At 43.5% G+C, this 18,975-nt stretch overlaps 1 protein-coding gene across 3 annotated transcripts in view; it reads right to left on the bottom strand.

Moving 5' to 3' along the window:
- The window catches only part of ralgps1 (Ral GEF with PH domain and SH3 binding motif 1), a 342,472-nt gene that overhangs the window by 15,072 nt on the left and 308,425 nt on the right, over positions 1 to 18,975 (bottom strand). For all 3 annotated transcript variants that reach the window (XM_039764462.1, XM_039764461.1, XM_039764463.1), the window contains exons 13-15: positions 7,656 to 7,782; positions 7,408 to 7,559; positions 4,282 to 4,330 (exon numbers count right to left, since the gene is read on the bottom strand). In XM_039764462.1, coding sequence (XP_039620396.1) covers positions 4,282 to 4,330; positions 7,408 to 7,559; positions 7,656 to 7,782 — 328 coding nt within the window. The remainder of the gene's footprint in view (positions 1 to 4,281; positions 4,331 to 7,407; positions 7,560 to 7,655; positions 7,783 to 18,975) is intronic.

Genomic DNA, 18,975 nt, shown 5'->3' with positions numbered 1-18,975 from the left:
TCTGTGTGAAAGGCACTATATAGACATACAATCCCAGCAGAGTTACTGTATACCCTCCGATGCTTTCAAAAAGCACTCGGGAGTCACTTATTTTAAAAAGACATCACTGAAAGGCACTATATACGTACGGTATAAAAAGATTAGGTGTTATCTGAAGCATGCATTGTACCTCTTCTTTAGAGTAAGGCCCATTATGAAACAATTCATTGTGCCTACAGTTTATTAAATTAAGAAAGCAAACTCCACCGAAAAAGTGAAGAAAAAAAATAAATAACAAAGTAGGCATGTAAAGATACACAAGAAATACAAATACATCGTAACTTCCCCCAAATGTAAATCTGACACTAATCCTCTTCTAAGTGCAAAATAAAAAGAGAAAACAATGAAATCAATTAAAGGTAACAACGACTGACCGACTGAGAAACTGGTTGGAATGAAAACCTGCAGCCACACGACTGAAGCTGAGAGCCACTCTGTTTTAGAAGACGGTGCTGTTTAAAGGGGGTCTTGGGGGTGAATTTCATTTCACCAGTGTGCGATCCAGTCAGGGAGTGCGAGTGAAAGCAGCCCACAAGCTTTCGAAACCATCACGTTGTGAGAGTGACATCTAGTGGCCAGATGGTGTTCCCCCAATAACACCTACAGGACGAAGAAGGCGTTCGTGATGACCCTGTAGAGACGATTGGGTGGAGAAACCTCTGCAGAGAACGGAGTACCACAGGCACTGCTCTCCAATATTCAATTAAAAAATGAAGTGCTGATCTCAATATTTTCTTGTGTCTGTAATTTACCTTCTAAAACCTTGGACTGCGAGTAACTTGGTCTGCAAGACGAGTTGGGAAACGAGAGAGGTCTTGCAATACGAGTAGTACGTCTATGCCAGGTTCCCAACCTTTTTTGGCCATGGCCCACCTAGGCCTCTCTAAAATCATGATGTCCCCCACTGTAACATATCCCTTATTTTTATTATTACCTATTCAGCAAGTGAACTCCTACTCACGTGGAGGAAGCCCATAATGTCATTAATTTGATCTAAACAAGCTTCCAAAGAACATGGAAACAAAAGAGGGAAAGGAGAGTTGAAGTACTGACAAAGAAATCACTAAGAAATTGATAAAAAAAAAATATATAATATGAAGTAATATGGAAATACAGCAAATACAGCTTTGAAAACATATAATAAGAGATGTGACTTTATCTTCTCTATCTTTCTACCTTTTTCTAAGACATGGATTTTTACACGCCGAGGTTTGTCTATTCAGGTAGTCAACTTCTAGCGCTGAGAACAAAGGCCCGTGCCGGGGTGGTTCCCTATTTACTTGACGAGTTAAGAAGGCGGTATTGTGGCAGCAGAGCCGGCGCTAAGCTAAAGGCTAAGCGGCTAGCGAGGAAGTGGCGATACAAGCCTTCGGTGCCTTCTGTGATCCTGGGAAGTGTGAACTTGTGAATTTCCCCTTGGGGATTAATAACATATCTATCTATCTGTCTATCTATCTATCCATTATATAGCGCCTTTCATATCTATCTATCTATCTATCTGTATATCTATCTATTATATAGTGCCTTTCATATCTATCTATCTATCTATCTATCATATAGTGCCTTTCACATCTATCTATCTATCTATCTATCTATTATATAGCGCCTTTCATATCTATCTATCTATCTATCTATGTCTATCTATCGATTTCTAAGTAGAAAAACCCAAGCCAGTTGTAAAATCATAAATTAAAGGGTTCTTCACCATCCCTTGAATGTTTATATAAATACTGTATATAAATGTCTCTGTAAAATATAAAAATTGTTTTTTTTCTATTATTTTTAACAGTGAATTTATGTTTTTTCATCTTATAAACTGTTTATCGTACCTGAATTCTCGAACTGCCCCCCTAACAAATCAAATTGGCCCACGCTGGGAATCACCGGTCTACGCTTTGTCTGCTGACAAAGTGAAAGGCGCTATAAAGACCCAGAAGGAGACAGAGCCGAGTGCCCCTATACTGTCAGAGTCCATTCCCAGGGCGTCGTCAACCAAATAATAATCTTGACTAATGAGAATGGACCGTATATGTTTTGTATTGATATGGTGATTTATACAATAAAGATTTATACTTAAAACGTAACTGGCACCTTCAACCCCAGCAATTCTTACCAAGCAACTTGGGTTTAGGGTTACCTCATAAGGGGATACAAATGAAAGGCGCTATGTAACGAAGTGCATCTTCCACTTATGATATAAAGAGTGCATCATTTATTATGAACTCATATAACAACTCTGAGCAGGGATTTGTGCGAAAAGGCACTACTGCATATAGCAGCGGATAACCCGGGCTTGATTTTACCGTATAATTTTGGGTATTTTATAATATTGGTGTGACGATGTGGGTTCGCTGCATGCTCCCATCTCGCTTCCAGGAGCCCTGAACCCGACACCATCGGTAATGTTACCGATGAGCAGTGAGGCACAACAAATAGAGCAAGGGGATGGCGCAAAACTGCAAAGTGCTTTTATTTAAAACCAACAACAAAAAGAAACAGTGTTCAAATAAATAGTACAGGGTTTCAAAAACAGCCTTCATTAAATAAATAATCCATAAAAACAGAAGTGAAGTGGAGGTTAAAATCCAATAGAAAAAAAAAACAATCCTTTAAAACGAGGGTAAAACAATGCTGGAAGCAGTCCTTTAAAATAAAGCTGGTGTCTTATCTGGCAACTCCCCTGCTTCTCTCATCAGGCTTCTCAACAGGGGAGTCGCCCGTCCTGCAGCTGACCTTACTACTGTCCGATTGCCTTTCGTTCTCTGGCTCCGTATGGCTACCTTACCAGACCGAGACTTGGGTTCCTCAACAGCCAGATCGCTCATGCTGAGGCTAACCTTCCCAAAACTCCACGACTCCTGCTGCCATCTCGGCCTTACGTGGCAAGTCACTCCAGCTCCTTGTTCACTCAGCTAAAGTGACCGTTTCCTTCTGCCCCACCGAGTGTCGGCCAAACACCACTCACTGTTCAGCTGCCTGCAAGCACATGCTTGCACAAACCGGTTCCCTCGCCATACTACTTCCAGCTCTCCTGCAACATCCGCCTCTTTTTCTTTATACTCCTTAGCCGCCTCGCACTTCTATTTATGAAGAGGACGTGGCAGCTGTGGCAAATCAGAAGCCCCGAGAACAACCACGGATGTGGATGATTTCTCACCTGTGCACTTAGGTGAGTAACGCCCACATCACGAATCATCTCGTGAAACTGATTCAGCCACACAACCAGCACACCACCTCGCTAAGCCGCGAGTGCGGTGATTATTTAAAACTGGCCTCTTGAAGTGAGCTGTGGACCTGCAACACCACAGACGGTCGTATAAGTTGAATGTGGAAAACTCACGCTATTGGTCCAAGGGATTATGACATGCTAACGCCCACCTGACAGAGTTTCTTTTTTCAATATATTGTGCCTACGTGACCACACGGTGATACCCAGACTATTCCGAAGTGACGTTTGCACTGCTTTGTGTATCTCACACTCTCGTACACCTTCATCGTAAGAGCATCCCTTATCGACGATGGAGCGTTCGATCAGAAGAAAATATGGAGCTGGTTTTAAATTAAAAGTAATTGAACTGGCGAAAGCAGCAAACTTCGATGTGTCTGAGAAACTGGTACGAGACTGGAGGAGGCAAGAAGATGTAAAAAAAAAAAATGAAGTGTCGTATTTTTGAAAGGGCGTATAAGTCTGGGTCTGATTTTATGATCGATTTTTGGGTTTCAAGACCAGACTTATACACAAGTATATACGGTAAACATAACTGGCAACTTCGATCCCAACAATTTTTATGAAGGAACTTGGGTTTAGGGTTACCTCATAAGGGGATACAAATGAAAGACGCTATATAACGAAGTGCAACTTCCAAAATATGATATAAAGAGTGCATCATTTATTATAAACTCTTTTGACAACTCTGAGCTCGGATTTGTGCGAAAAGGCACTATATTACATGAACCTTGCACAGTTGCACCCAGTAAACTCTTAGGCACCACATAAAGAATTCCGCTTTTCTCATAGACTACAATGGAAGTTCATCATTGAGAACTGCCTTAGAATTAAACAGTTAAGCAGGATGTCAATCAAGCTCTGTTGGTATCAGCAGTCACACTAGCATCACGCAGGGGTGGCACTAAACGCAATGCTACCCCAATCCCCAATATCAACACCGCCCCCCACCACCACCACCCCAAACCGCCTCCATCTACACTGCATTAGCAAGATGACTGAGTCGGGATACTCACCTCTCTACCCCGGAGGACAGGTCTTCACTAAATGAGCTCTCGCTGCTACCTGTGGAGAAAAGAAAAGAGCAGTGAGCATCTGACAGAGTGACATGTGACAGACTGGTGGGTGGAGCTAGTGAAACAAATGAAAAATCAAGTGAGAGCCAATGGGACTTTTGTATCTCCTTAATGAGCTAAAAAAAAAAAAAACACACAGCATAGCACAGGTGCAAAACGAGCCAATAGAAAGAGATGAGAACATCCTGTGGGTGGGACTTCCTCTTACTGCTGCCACTGAAAGGGAGTTGGTGCATCTGTGATGTCAAAGGGCATACAAATGAAACGACACAAGTCCAGCCTCAGCAGCTTTGTTACAGTTTCAGGTTGTTGTTAATATTTTTGGGTCAGTTCATCACCTTTATGAGTGTTGGCTCAGATAGGTCACAAGGCAAATGACCCCGAAGCTGTGCATTTACACTTCCGGGGTCAAACGTATAAAGTTTGCCTCTATGGGTTCCCTTACTTATCCGAGTTTGACGATAATCTAAAACAGGGGTGGCAAACTCCAGGCCTCGAGTGCTGCAGTGGCTGCAGGTTTTCATTCTTACCATCTTCTTAATTAGTGACCAGTTTTTGCTGCTGATTACTTCTTTTAATTAACTTGACTCAGGCCCCATAGTTCTTACTTTTTCTTTAAGTAGCAGCCAAACAGTAATAAGACACAAAACGAGCCACCACGTGACCTGCCCCCCTGTGCCCATCACACAGTATCTGAAATTAAAGAGAGGTGGTGGTCTCGGTAAGGCTGATCTCTCAGGTCACCAAAACATCTTGACGGTGCTCTTAGAAAGAACAGACAGATTTCAAAATGTGTGCTGTGGCAGAATGAGAGCAGCAACAAGCCGGGGAATTAAAGAACGGCTTTAATTAACTGTAAGAATCGGCTTCTCGTTAAGAAAGGGATTGGAGAGAAATTGGTTGGAGTTTGAAGCCCCAGTTTAGCTGCTCATCTGCCGACTTGTTTCACATCTCATTTCTGCTTGGCTGTCATTTAATGAAGAAAGGAAACAATTCTGAGGGCTGAACTCTTCTAACAGGGCTATAAAGTGAATTAGCAGTGAAAACTGGGCACTGATTAGGAAAAGGGTCAGAATGAAAACCTGCAGGCACTGCGGCCCTCCAGGTCTGGAGTTCACCATCCTTGATCTAAAAGGATTCATGTGATTTTTTTGTTATTTTGTTTCTAGGTTGTTACAGACTTGTTTGATTCCTGATTAGCGTTTTGGTACTTCTGAAAGACAGCACGGACTTTCAGTTTGTGATCTTTGTGTATTTTCTGCCATTCCTTTTTTGTTTTTGCAGTTAATCTCTCAAATAAACTATAAAACATTTGTGGGCGATGACAGGCCTCAAGGTAAACCAACGATTTTCTTAAGGATAAGCAGGGACATCCAAGGGGGATGTCGGTTTGCCAAATAAAAGCAAATGTCTTTAAAGAAATGAGGCAGAACTTAACCCTGAAACCGACACATACTTGGGGGTTTTTGGGGGTTAATGCACACCCTGAATGCCGAATCCTTTTTTGCGGCACTTTTTAAGGAAACATCACAGTTCACCAAAAAAAAAGGTGACATTTTAATGGATCCCATATTTTTATCATGCAAAGAGCATCACCATTACTGCAGCACTGATCATTTTACATACAGCCAATAAACTGTAAAAAGTATTAAAAAACTACTTCAATAATCTATAATTACATGTGCAACTGATGCCACTGATGAAATTCAGTCAATCACCGAGTCAACTGCGAGTGAACTGGCTGCACACAGAGGCCAATGCTGATGTCTAGTGCGGTGGCTGCAGTGATGCTGCAGTGCTGCAGGGGGCGCCAGTGGTCACAAGCTGGTGTGGACTGATCAGCTCCAGCGGTTCCGGTAGTTTTAGGGTTAACAAATGGTTTTTGGGGTCAGGTGTGAAACCCACTGTGTCGCAGCAGAATTGTATTGGTTTAAAGTTGCCTGTGTGGTTTTAAATCAGAAGCCCTATTGGCTGTAGTGTTTGGACAGAGAGTCTATAAACGTGCTTGCTTTACCCCTCCATCCCTCACACCATCATCACGAAGGACCATCTCACACACCATGGACTGGAAAGAAGCACAACTCGGCAGCCATATTGCATGCGGCCTGTTCTTAAGGAGGCTAGAAGATGAGGCCTTAGCTAGAGACATCTTAACCTTTAAACTGCCACATACTGTACTTGGGGGAGTTAATGCACCTCCGGACGCCAAATACTTTTTTGAGGCATTTTTTAAGGAAACGTCACAATTCGCCAAGAAAAAGTGAAATTTTAAAGGAACACATACAAGTATTTCTTTCATGCAAAGAGCATCACAATTACTGCAGCACTGATCGTTTTACACACTGCCAATGAACTGTAAAAACTATTAAAAAAACTACTGCAACAATCTATTATTATATGTACAAGGTGCCAACGACGCCATTGATGAAATTCAGCAAATCACCGAGCCAACACAGAGGCCAACGCTGATGTCTAGTGTGGCGGCTGCGCAGTGCTGCAGGGGGCGCCAGTGGTCACAAGCTGGCTGCTCAACGAATGTACGCCGCGGACTGATCAGCTCCAGCATGCTGGCAAATTGCACTGGGATCTGACTAGAGCCGGTTGTGGCAGTTTAAGGGTTAAGGATGCATTCTGAGTAGATGAGCCACACGTGTTACTGGTAGAGCTCTCTCCATCATGTGTGAGGTGACCAGTGGAGACACTGAGATAACCAGACAGCCGCTGCAAGGTTCAAAAACCCTGAGAGTCCGCCATTTGTTTTTCCAGTTGAGGTACTGCATGTGTGTCAATGGGAATTTGAGATGCTGCGGGACGGGAGTTGGTTCGATAAGATGTCCTCGTGGGCTGCATTTAGGCACTATGTGGAAGTGCACTACTCCATGGATGGATGGATGGAACTCACTAGCGAAATGCCCATGGAACATAAATGCAGATGAAGGACAGACAGCCAGGGACGGTGGCAGTGGGGAACAGAATCCCTCAGGCCAGTTACACCAGCACTGCCACCCACAACTTGGGGGTCGCCATGTAACAAAGGTAGAGGTTTACTGCTGGCTAATAACCCACCTATAGACACCCCGTTTGAGACAATAGGGTTCAGCATGTGGTTCCTTGCAGGGCTGTGCGACTCCAGGAAGCTGTCGTCCAACAGGTGGCGCGGTTTCTCAGTCGGGAAAGTGGCACTCTTGCTTTCCACCACACCCAGCTGGCACATGATACTGCAAGGAGAAGGAGACACAAGGTAAGAAGGGCAAAGGTGGCAAGCACTAGTTTTGGGGTTCAGACGTGAGGCTGGCATTCTGCCATCTACTGACTTGTTGCCCAGGCTGTGGCTCTTCCTGTGCCGGGCCACTGGTGGCGTGGGCAGGTTGGTTGCAACGGAGGCATCTGGGCAGGTCGGTCTTCGGCTGTACCTCACTGAAGCCAGCACTTCTGAGGGGCCTGAAAAAGAAGAATGGTACAACATGATAAGCAGCCACCGTCATCAAGGCAGGTTACGTATGAGACCCCTTAAAGGGACGGCGTTGAGGGGCTGGCAGGAGGCCCGTGGGGTGAAAATGTGGTTCCAGAACTTCTTTTTAAATGTTCAAGACCTTGTCTTGTGTTTAGGTTAACTCACCTCCCCTTCTCAATGGGGACTCCCTGAATGCTGCCAGCGGCACTAGCACCTTGGTGGCCTCCCCAAAAGTGACTGGCACCCTGTGGACGCCCCTTGTCAATGTGCTGCCTGCTTCCTCTTCTGGTTTCTTTAGCATTAAAAGGACACAATTGAAAATGACGGGACAGCACAGGCATCACTGATGTTAGTGACGAGTGCCACGGAAGTCACAAGAGACTGTAGAGACGACATGGAACTGAGGAGAATGAAATGAAAGTGAATGAAAGGCGCTACATGAAACTGATTATACGATACTTGTAATAAACACCACGGACGTCACACTGTAAACCTGAATATGTTGATGATTAAAGAGCAGGGGGACAGCGCTGAAGCTGTATAAAATGATATGGCACTTTATACAGTTCTTATTAATAATGAGCTCCAATACATTCACACCATAACACTGACTGTTTCTATAAGTCAGGAGTGTCCAACACCGGGTGTGGAGGGCCGCAGGTTTTCATTCTAACCCTTTTCCTAATCAGTTTTCACTGCTCGTTAACGTATTTTCCCTTCATTTTAACAGCCCTGTTTTTAAGGATTCAGTCCTCTGAATTGATTAATTTCTTCATTAAATGGCCGCCAAACAGAAATGAGATGTGAAACGAGGCAACAGATGGCCAGCTAAACTGGAACGTCAAACTCTGGCCAATTTCACTCCAACCAGATTGTTAATGAGAAGACGATTCTTGCTGTTCTTTAATTCCATGGCTGCTCGCTGCTCTCATTCTGCCAGAACTGTCGATTTTTTTCTGTTTTTTCACCGTCACCGTTAAAATGCTTTGGTGACCTTAGAAATCAGCCTTACTGAGGCCTTCGCCTTTCTTTATTTGCAGATATTGTGTGATGAGCACAGGTGAGCTGGTCAAAGTCAAAGTGAACTTTATTGTCATCTCAACCATATACAAGTATACAGCTAGACGAAATTGAGAAGCTCAGGGTCCACAGTGAAACAACATCCATCCATCCATTTTCTAACCCGCTGAATCCGAATACAGGGTCACGGGGGTCTGCTGGAGCCAATCCCAGCCAACACAGGGCACAAGGCAGGAACCAATCCTGGGCAGGGTGCCAACCCACCGCAGGACACACACAAACACATCCAGGCCAATTTAGAATCGCCACGCAGACATGGGGAGAACATGCAAACTCCATGCAGGGAGGACCCGGGAAGCGAACCCGGGTCTCCTAACTGCGAGGCAGCAGCGCTACCCACTGCGCCACCGTGAAACAACATGATGTGCAAATAGTAAATTAAAAATAGAATAAAAATTACAAAATTTAAAATTAAAACACAAACAAGACATTGTGCAAAGATAGGACAAAGAAGTAGCAGCAATATTGATGTGTAAGATATGTAATATAATAAATAAATGAATAATAAATAATAGATATAGATAATACAGAGATTATCAGTGTATAATAATAGTTGTTTAAGACGTGTAAACAATGACAGGTCAGAATGTTTCACAGCAGAAGGATATCAAGAGTGTCCAAGTCCTTAAATGTCGGTATGAGATTTTCAGTTCTTTTCTACCTGCACACTCATCTCTGCAGGACTGCGGTTTTCATGTATTAAAGTTCTGTTTTCAGTGGTGGTTGAGGCCGTGTGGAAGATCCCAAGGGGGCAGCCTGGTGTTAAGGAGTCTAACAGCTTGGGGGTAAAAACTCTCCTGCAGCCTGGCAGATCTGGCTCTGATGCTGCAGTATCTTCTCTTGGATGGCAGAAGTGTGAAAAGTCCATGTGAGGGGTGTAAGGGGGTCCTGCTCAATGCTGCACTGCGTTTGTAAAATATGTCCTGTAGTGAAGGGAGAGGCACCCCAATAATGTTCTCTGCTGTCTTCACTATCCTTTGCAGGCGCTTGCGGTCAGATATCTTGCAGTTGCCATACCAGTCAGTGATGCAACTGGTCAGGACGCTCTCCATGGTGCCTCTGTAGAACATGTTGAGGATGGAAGGGGGAAGACTTGCTTGCTTCAGCCGCCTCAGGAAGTGTAGTCTCTGCTGGGCTTTCTTGATTAGTGATGAGGTGTTATGTGTCCACGTAAGTTCCTCAGCTAAGTGCACACTGAGGAACTCGGTACTCCTAACAGTCTCCACATCTAAACCGTTGATTTTCTGAAGTCCACGATTATCTCTTTTGTCTTGTCGACATTGAGAGATAGATTGTTGTCTTCACACCATGCAATCAGCCATTCCACCTCACCTCTGTATGCTCTTTCATCATGGTCATGTGGATTCTTGTTTTGTCTCTCGTTATTGTTTGGCTGCTAATTACGGAAAATGAAACAACAAAGGGGGCGGAGTTAAGTAAATTAAAATTAAGGCAAAAGAAGGTAATTAGCAGCCAAAACTGGTCACTAATGAAGAACATGGTTAGGGCTCGTTTATACTTCACGCTCAGAACGCGTACACGGCCGCATCATGGCCACCACGCGTTTCCAGCGTTCATTTGATGCGTCCTCTGAGCAGGTCCTCAGAAATTACTGCGACGCGTGCGCGAGCAAAAAGTCGGAGGGCGCAGTGTGCTAAAAGTTGAAATGTGACGTCAGAGTCTCTGGTTACTATCTACATGTGACAGAAAGCCGCTTTGCGGAGATTGGTGTGCGCGCTTCGATGGTTGATGAATACAGTGGTGTGAGAAACTATTTGCCCCCTTCCTGATTTCTTATTCTTGTGCATGTTTGTCACACAAAATGTTTCTGATCATCAAACACATTTAACCATTAGTCAAATATAACACAAGTAAACACAAAATGCAGTTTTTAAATGATGGTTTTTATTATTTAGGGAGAAAAAAATCCAAACCTACATGGCCCTGTGTGAAAAAGTAATTGCCCCTGAACCTAATAACTGGTTGGGCCACCCTTAGCAGCAATAACTGCAATCAAGCGTTTGCGATAACTTGCAATGAGTCTTTTACAGCGCTCTGGAGGAATTTTGGCCCACTCATCTTTGCAGAATTGTTGTAATTCAGCTTTATTTGAGGGTTTTCTAGCATGAAGCGCCTTTTTAAGGTCATGCCATAGCATCTCAATTGGATTCAGGTCAGGACTTTGACTAGGCCACTCCAAAGTCTTCATTTTGTTTTCTTCAGCCATTCAGAGGTGGATTTGCTGGTGTGTTTTGGGTCATTGTCCTGTTGCAGCACCCAAGATCGCTTCAGCTTGAGTTGACGAACAGATGGCCGGACATTCTCCTTCAGGATTTTTGGTAGACAGTAGAATTCATGGTTCCATCTATCACAGCAAGCCTTCCAGGTCCTGAAGCAGCAAAACAACCCCAGACCATCACACTACCACCACCATATTTTACTGTTGGTATGATGTTCTTTTCTGAAATGCTGTGTTCCTTTTACGCCAGATGTAGCGGACATTTGCCTTCCAAAAGTTCAACTTTTGTCTCATCAGTCCACAAGGTATTTTCCCAAAAGTCTTGGCAATCATTGAGATGTTTCTTAGCAAAATTGAGACGAGCCCTAATGTTCTTTTGCTTAACAGTGGTTTGTGTCTTGGAAATCTGCCATGCAGGCCGGTTTTGCCCAGTCTCTTTCTTATGGTGGAGTCGTGAACACTGACCTTAATTGAGGCAAGTGAGGCCTGCAGTTCTTTAGACGTTGTCCTGGGGTCTTTTGTGACCTCTCGGATGAGTCGTCTCTGCGCTCTTGGGGTAATTTTGGTCGGCCGGCCACTCCTGGGAAGGTTCACCACTGTTCCATGTTTTTGCCATTTGTGGATAATGGCTCTCACTGTGGTTCGCTGGAGTCCCAAAGCTTTAGAAATGGCTTTATAACCTTTACCAGACTGATAGATCTCAATTACTTCTGTTCTCATTTGTTCCTGAATTTCTTTGGATCTTGGCATGATGTCTAGCTTTTGAGGTGCTTTTGGTCTACTTCTCTGTGTCAGGCAGCTCCTATTGAAGTGATTTCTTGATTGAAACAGGTGTGGCAGTAATCAGGCCTGGGGGTGGCTACGGAAATTGAACTCAGGTGTGATACACCACAGTTAGGGGGCAATTACTTTTTCACACAGGGCCATGTAGGTTTGGATTTTTTTTCTCCCTAAATAATAAAACCATCATTTAAAAACTGCATTTTGTGTTTACTTGTGTTATATTTGACTAATGGTTAAATGTGTTTGATGATCAGAAACATTTTGTGTGACAAACATGCAAAAGAATAAGAAATCAGGAAGGGGGCAAATAGTTTTTCACACCACTGTAGTTCGAAGAGGTGAAGCAAAATGCCGACATATAGATGCATTCGTGGTGCTTTGACATTCAAGCGTTGCATATTCCCGATCGTAATGACACGATACATTTTAAAAGTCTCACATACCATCTTCTGTGCTGTCTTTTTTTCTAGGGCTGACAGCAGCGGCAAACTGTAATAGATCACATTCAATGTATGATATTCCTGTAACTCTCTGCACATTTAGAATCCTTAGATGTATACTTGATATCACTTTCATGATGAAACGCATTGAAGTATGTATGTTGGATTTAACAGATAAATCGTTCATTTCGTTAAAATAATGAATGCTGTTAATAATTACACACAGGTGTCACAGGGGTGACACGGTGGCGGAGCGACAGCGCTGCTGTCTTGCAGGGAGTCACGTCCCTGGTGTTCCCTGCCTGGAGTGTACATGTTTTCCTGCTGGGTTTCCTTCCAAAGATATGCAGATTTGATTACACTAAAATGACGCCAGCGTGTATGAGTGTGCTTGTATTTACCTTGGATGAGCTGAGGCCTCGTCCAGGGATTGTTTCTGCCTCGTGCCTAATGCTAGCTGAAATGGACACATCCCTGGACGGATGCATTTAATCATTAAACATCCTTTTCAGAGATATTGCGGTAAGATGTCATCGGAATTTAATGGGTGTTCTAGGCAATTCACAACACAGCGAAGCCGAAATTTGTTCTTACCGTGATAATATCTCACACTGCCACCTGGTGGATTCCTCCAGATTTATGTAAAGTACGCGCGCAAGTATAAACACTACAACGCTTGCGTAGCAGGAGCGTCCGCTGCAGTATGCGTCGCGTGAAGTATAACCCCGGCCTTAAGAATGAAAACCTGCAGCCACTGCGGCCCTCCAGTACTGGAGTTCAACACCCGTGCAATAAGTAAAGATCTTTGAGATGACATTCAAGTTGAAGAAGTTAAGTAAATGTTTATAATGTTCTGGAAGAAAGGCGCTATATAAAACTGATTGGAAACGCTGATCTCATTAATAATGGACACCGTGGAAGTCACATTATAAAATGGACAGCTTTGATGATTAAAGAGCACAGGGATAGCATTCAAGTTCCAGATACTGTATAAAAGCTTATAGTAGTGGGGATGAAAGTCGCTATATAAAATGCTATGGCACTTGTGCAGTTCTTATTAATAATGAGTACCAATACATTCACACCATAGCACTGACTGCTTGTATAAGTCAGGGACATTGAACTCTGGTCCTGGTGGGCCGCAGTGGCTGCAGGTTTTCATTCTAACCCTTTTCACTGCTAATGGACTTCTTTTCCCTTGACTTTAATAGCCCTGTTTTTAAGGGTTCAGTCCTCTGAATTCTTTTCTTCATTAAATAGCAGCAAAACAGAAACGAGTCATGAAACAAGCTGACAGATGGCCAACAAAATTGGAACGTCAAACTCCAGCCAATCTCTTAATGAGAAGCTGATTCTTCTTGTTAATTACACACGTTCTTTAATTCCATGGCTGCTCGCTGCTCTTATTCTGACAAAACTGTTGATTTGTTTCTGTTTCTTCATCGTCATCTGTCAAAATGTTTTGGTGACCTGAGAGATCAGCCTTACTGAGGCCTTCACCTTTCTTTATTTTCAGATATTGTGTGATAAGCACAGGTGATCTGCTCATGTGTCAGACTGTTTTGTGTCTCGTTATTGTTTGGCTGCAAATTAAAGAAAAAGAAACAGCAAAGGGGGTGGTGGAGTCAAGTTAATTAATACTAAGGCAAAAGAATTTAATTAGCAGCCAAAACCGGTCACTGATGAAGGAGATGGTTAGAATGAAAACCTGCAGCCACTGCCCCCTGCTGTGAAAGTGTTGAAATATTATATATATATATATATATATATATATATATATATATATATATATATATATATATATATGTTTATAATGTTCTGGAGGAAAGGCGCTATATAAAATGGATTGGTAATGCTGATCTCACTAACAATGGACACCATGGAAGTCACAATATAAAATGGACAGCTTTGATCGTTAAAGCGCACAGGCACAAGTTCCAGATGCTGTAGAAAAAGCTGATAGTAGTTGGGATGAAAGTCGCTATATAAAATGGTATAGCACTTTACACAGTTCTCATTCATAACGAACACCATGGAAATCATAATATGAAACTGACTGCTTCTGTAAGTAAGGAAGAACCTTTGGGATGATGTTTGAGTCTCAAATACAATATAAAAAATTTAAGTATATGGGATGAAAGGCACTATATGAAACTGACTGTATAGCACTTGTCTTATTATTAATAATAAGTACCACGGAAGTCACAATACAAAGCGGGCTGCTTTTGTGTAAGTAAAGACCTCGGGGTGTCGTATAAGTTTAAATAAAGGACACACTTATATTGTTAATATTCTCTTCAGCCACTAGAGGTTACTGCTGCCTTTAAAATAAGTGACACGAGGGCGTTGCCTGCACCAGTCTGCCGATGGAAGTTCAGTATTTTGGGGTGTAAAGTTTACTGTCTATACATGTCTTGGAGGTCTAGGTCATCAGTATGGTCGGGGGGTCCTCAGGAGATCATCAGTGGCCTCTTTTCCCAAAGTCTAGTGCTTGAATGTTTTTATTAATTACTAAGTGCAGAAGAAGTCTTCACTCTCATGATGAGATGCAATGGAGAGAAGTTGTCAACCCCCCCAAAACCACTAGACGTCTGGGGGCATACCTTATAAACCTTTGAACTGGGGGGAGGGGAGGTTAAGCACTCTTTCACATCTGAGCCACATGATATTCATCACTTTTTGTCAGCCGCCTGTCAGTCCTAATGCATCTCCAGCTAACAAAGCGCCCCCATCGGGCCGAGGTGTGAAGCTCATTCTGTCACTTTGCTTGAGAGGGAAGATTCATCAACCCGCCTGTGTGATGGCACCCCAGCCAGAGGGGCCACTTCAGGCGTCAGGCTGCGGCATGGCTATCATGTGTCATCGGCCCGCACGTCCTGTCAACAGGTCGGCGGATCGCGGTGGGCGTCCCACATGGGGATGAAGCAAAGTGCACCTTGGGTTTGAATTTATCTATTTGCATTGACGCTGCCAGAATGTATGGGGACAGGATGTTTGGGGGGGGTAGCTGTGGAAGAAAAACTCATCAGCTGTGAGGCAGTGCAGAGGGAAGCCAGATGTGGAGCAGTGAAAGGCAGAGAGAGAGAGAGAGAAAGACAGGTTCTGTCAGAAGGGGTGCAGCCTGAAAGTCAGAGAGAGGAAGAGGTACTGTCAGAAGGGGAGGAGCCTGATATAGAGAGAGATAAAGGTACTGTCAGAAGGGGTGCAGCCTGAAAGACAGAGAGAGGAAAGTACTGTCAGAAGGGGTGGAGCCTGAGAGAGAGAGAGGAAGAGGTACTGTCAGAAGGGGTGGAGCCTGATATACAGAGAGATAAAGGTACTGTCAGAAGGGGTGGAGCCTGAGAGAGAGAGAGGGAGGGAGAGAGAGAGAAAGAGGTAGAAAGAGAGAACGAGGGGGAGACAGAGCGGTACTGACAAAAGGGGTGGCACCTGAAAGAGAGAGAGAGAGAAAGGTACTGTCAGAAGGGGCGGAGCCTGAGAGAGGGCAAGGGAGGTACTGTCAGAAAGGGTGGCACCTAAGAGATAGAGAGGCCATTCCTGAAAGAGTTATACATTATATAGCGCCTTGCACTGTAATACAACAAGAAATACGGCTTGTTAAAGCCTGACTCATTCCAGTCAAAGACATGGTGCACAGAGTAGGGGACCAAGGGGTCCATCATTTACTATGAGACCATGTGAGGCAAAAAACACTATAATGTGTGTTGTGTGTAATTAGTGACAAAGTTCATCACAGAGCCTGGGGACCTTGAAAGGTGTGAGAGGTCGTCTCGTATAAAACGGAGTATTTCTCATTTCTGAAAGTTGAGTTCTCATGGCTATTAAAATAACATTTGGCTGGTGTACGTCAGGAAGCGTGTTACCGGTATTTAAAACAAACGTAACATTTACATACTAAATAAGAATGTCAATGTTGGGGGGCCCAGTGGAACAGTATTTGGTAGATGATGGGCACTATGAAAGGCGCTATACACACACAGGACTCATTTATTGCAAAACAAGATCATTTGTGTGTAAGAATGCTACTTTCTAAAAGGCGCGCTCTTGTATTCATGAAATTAATGTTTAGATGATGTATGGCATGAAAGGCACTATACAAAGCACAGACATACTTTAGAAAACAGGAGTATCTAAGTATAAGAATGGTGGTTTCTTAAACTACTGCTCTTGTAAAGAAAGCTTTGATGGAGTACACCATGAAAGGCACTATATAAAAAAAAAAAAACCATTTGTTTCAGTACAGGAATATTTAAGTCCAAGAGTTCTCCTTTCTGACAGCTGAGCTCTTCCATTCATGTCAATACATTTTGGATGATGTGCACCATGAAAGGCGCTATAAAAAACAAGGCTGTATTTGTGAACACTAAAATATTTATACATAAGAATGTTCACTTCTGAAGGCTGAGCTCTTCCATTCATGTACATAAAGTCTGGATGTTGTGCACTGTGAAAGGCGCTATATAACAAACAAGGAGGTGCTTAAATACAGGAATATTTATTCTGTATAAAAAGAAAGACTGAGGAATAGAATATTGATATATAAAAACTTACACTGTTGAGAGTTGAGCTCTTCCATTCATGTGGATGATACGTGTCATGAAAGGCGCTACATAACAGGGACATTCATTATATACACGAATATCTTTTACTGTATATAAACATCTACACGTGGAAGTGTGTGTCCGTCTGTCCAGCCCGGAAGTAAGAGGTGGAGTCGTGGTAAAGGCTCCGCCTCAGAGGAAACAGAAACTCGCTTAGCCGCTAATACAGAAGCTCGGCGAGCACATCGGCCAGTGAAACCTCGAAGGAGAGAGATGCCCAGAGTAGATCCTTTCAGTTACCTGACATCTCTATATTTCACTTTATTTTCGAACGATTTCAACAGTTTCTAGGACCCCGGACTTTTCACAGCACGGTCCTACACAGCTAGTTTATGTAGAAGAATTCACAATCCTGAAAGTGAATGACCTTTGGGTGGTGTGGAGTACAGTTGTGGCCAGAAGTTTAAATATGAATTTTTATAACGTTTGCTGCCTCAGTTTTTAAGATGACAATTTGTGTCTCCTCCAGAATGTTCTGATGAGTGATCAGATGAACTGCAGTTAATTTCAAAGTCCCTCTTTGCCATGAAAATGACTGCGTGTCAGCCCTGCCACCAAAGGACCTGCTGATGTTACTTCAGTAATCCTCCCGTTAACACAGCTGAGAGTGTCGACAAGGACAAGGCTGGAGGTCACTGTGTCACGATGACCGAGTTACAATAGAGAGGTGAACAAGGCGTCAGGGTGCCCAGAAGAGTCCAGCCAGTCTCCTAAAGTTGATTCAGCCGAGGAAGATGAGAATGAGGTGGAGACTTTTGGAGGATGGCCTGGTGGGTGTCAAGAAGGGCAGCAAAGAAGCCATCAGGGGTAGACTGATATTCTGGGATTGGACTGCTGGGGTCAAGTCATTTTCTCAGATGAACCCCATTTCCGATTGTTTGGGGCATCTGGAATAAAGAAAAGGTGAGTGGCGCTACCATCAGTCCTGTGTCAGGCCAACAGTAAAGCATCCTGAGACCATTCATGTTGGCCAAGGCAGTGCAGAGCTCACTCACAATTTGGCCTAAGAACACAGCCATCAATAAAGAATGGGACCCAAACCTCCTCCGAGAGCAACTTCTCCCTACCATTCAAGAACAGTTTGGTGACCAACATGATGGAGCACCGGGCCAGAAGGCAAAAGTGACAACTAAGCGGCTTGGGGAACAAAACTTGGAAATTTGGGGTCCATTGTCAGGAAACTCCCCAGACCTTTAATCCCATTGAGAACTTGTGGACAAACAAAAACCCACCAATTCTGATTCTGCAAGAATGGTGGGAGGCCATCAGTCACGATTTGGCCCAGGATTGCCAGGGCGAATTGCAGAGGTCTTGAAAAAGACAGAAGGGCCAACACTGCAAACATTGACTCTGAATATAAACTTCATGTCGTTGTCAATAACAGCCTTTGAAACTTCTGAACTGCTTGACATTCTACTTCAGTACACCATAGAAACATCTGACAAAAAGATCTAAAAACACCAAAGCAGCAAACTTTATGAAAATCAACACTTGGGTCACTCTCAGCACATTTGGCCACAACTGTATGAAAGGCGCTATATAACAAACAAGGAACAAGCACCACATGCACGTATAAGAGTTCACCTCTCTGAACGCTGCGCTCTTCTGTTCCCGTTGTTAACTTTCAGAGGTGACCGCCGCTTATATGAAACAAAGGAGGTGTTTAAATACAAGAATCTTCATGTCTAAGAATTTTAACTTCTGGACATTGCACTCTTCCCTTCTTGTCAACTGATGTGCACCACGAAAGGTGCTATATAACACAAGGATTCATTCCCCGAATACATGAATATGGTCATTTAACAATTTTCACGTAAAGCTGAGCTGCTGGGTTCGTGTAAATATCTACTGCACGTCGTGCACCATGAAAGGCGCTATATGAAACGGGGACACGTATTTTGAATATTGTTGATTTCTAAAAGTTGTGCTCTTCTGTTCATGTAAATAACTTTTGGAAGGTGAAAGGCGCTATATAAAAACAGTCCGTCAGCCATCGTCCAACCTGCTATATCCTAACACAGGGTCATGGGGGTCTGC

The sequence above is a fragment of the Polypterus senegalus genome, chromosome 9, assembly GCF_016835505.1.
Source record: "Polypterus senegalus isolate Bchr_013 chromosome 9, ASM1683550v1, whole genome shotgun sequence".
Lineage (NCBI taxonomy): Eukaryota > Metazoa > Chordata > Cladistia > Polypteriformes > Polypteridae > Polypterus > Polypterus senegalus.
This window is presented reverse-complemented; position numbering and strand designations above follow the sequence as displayed.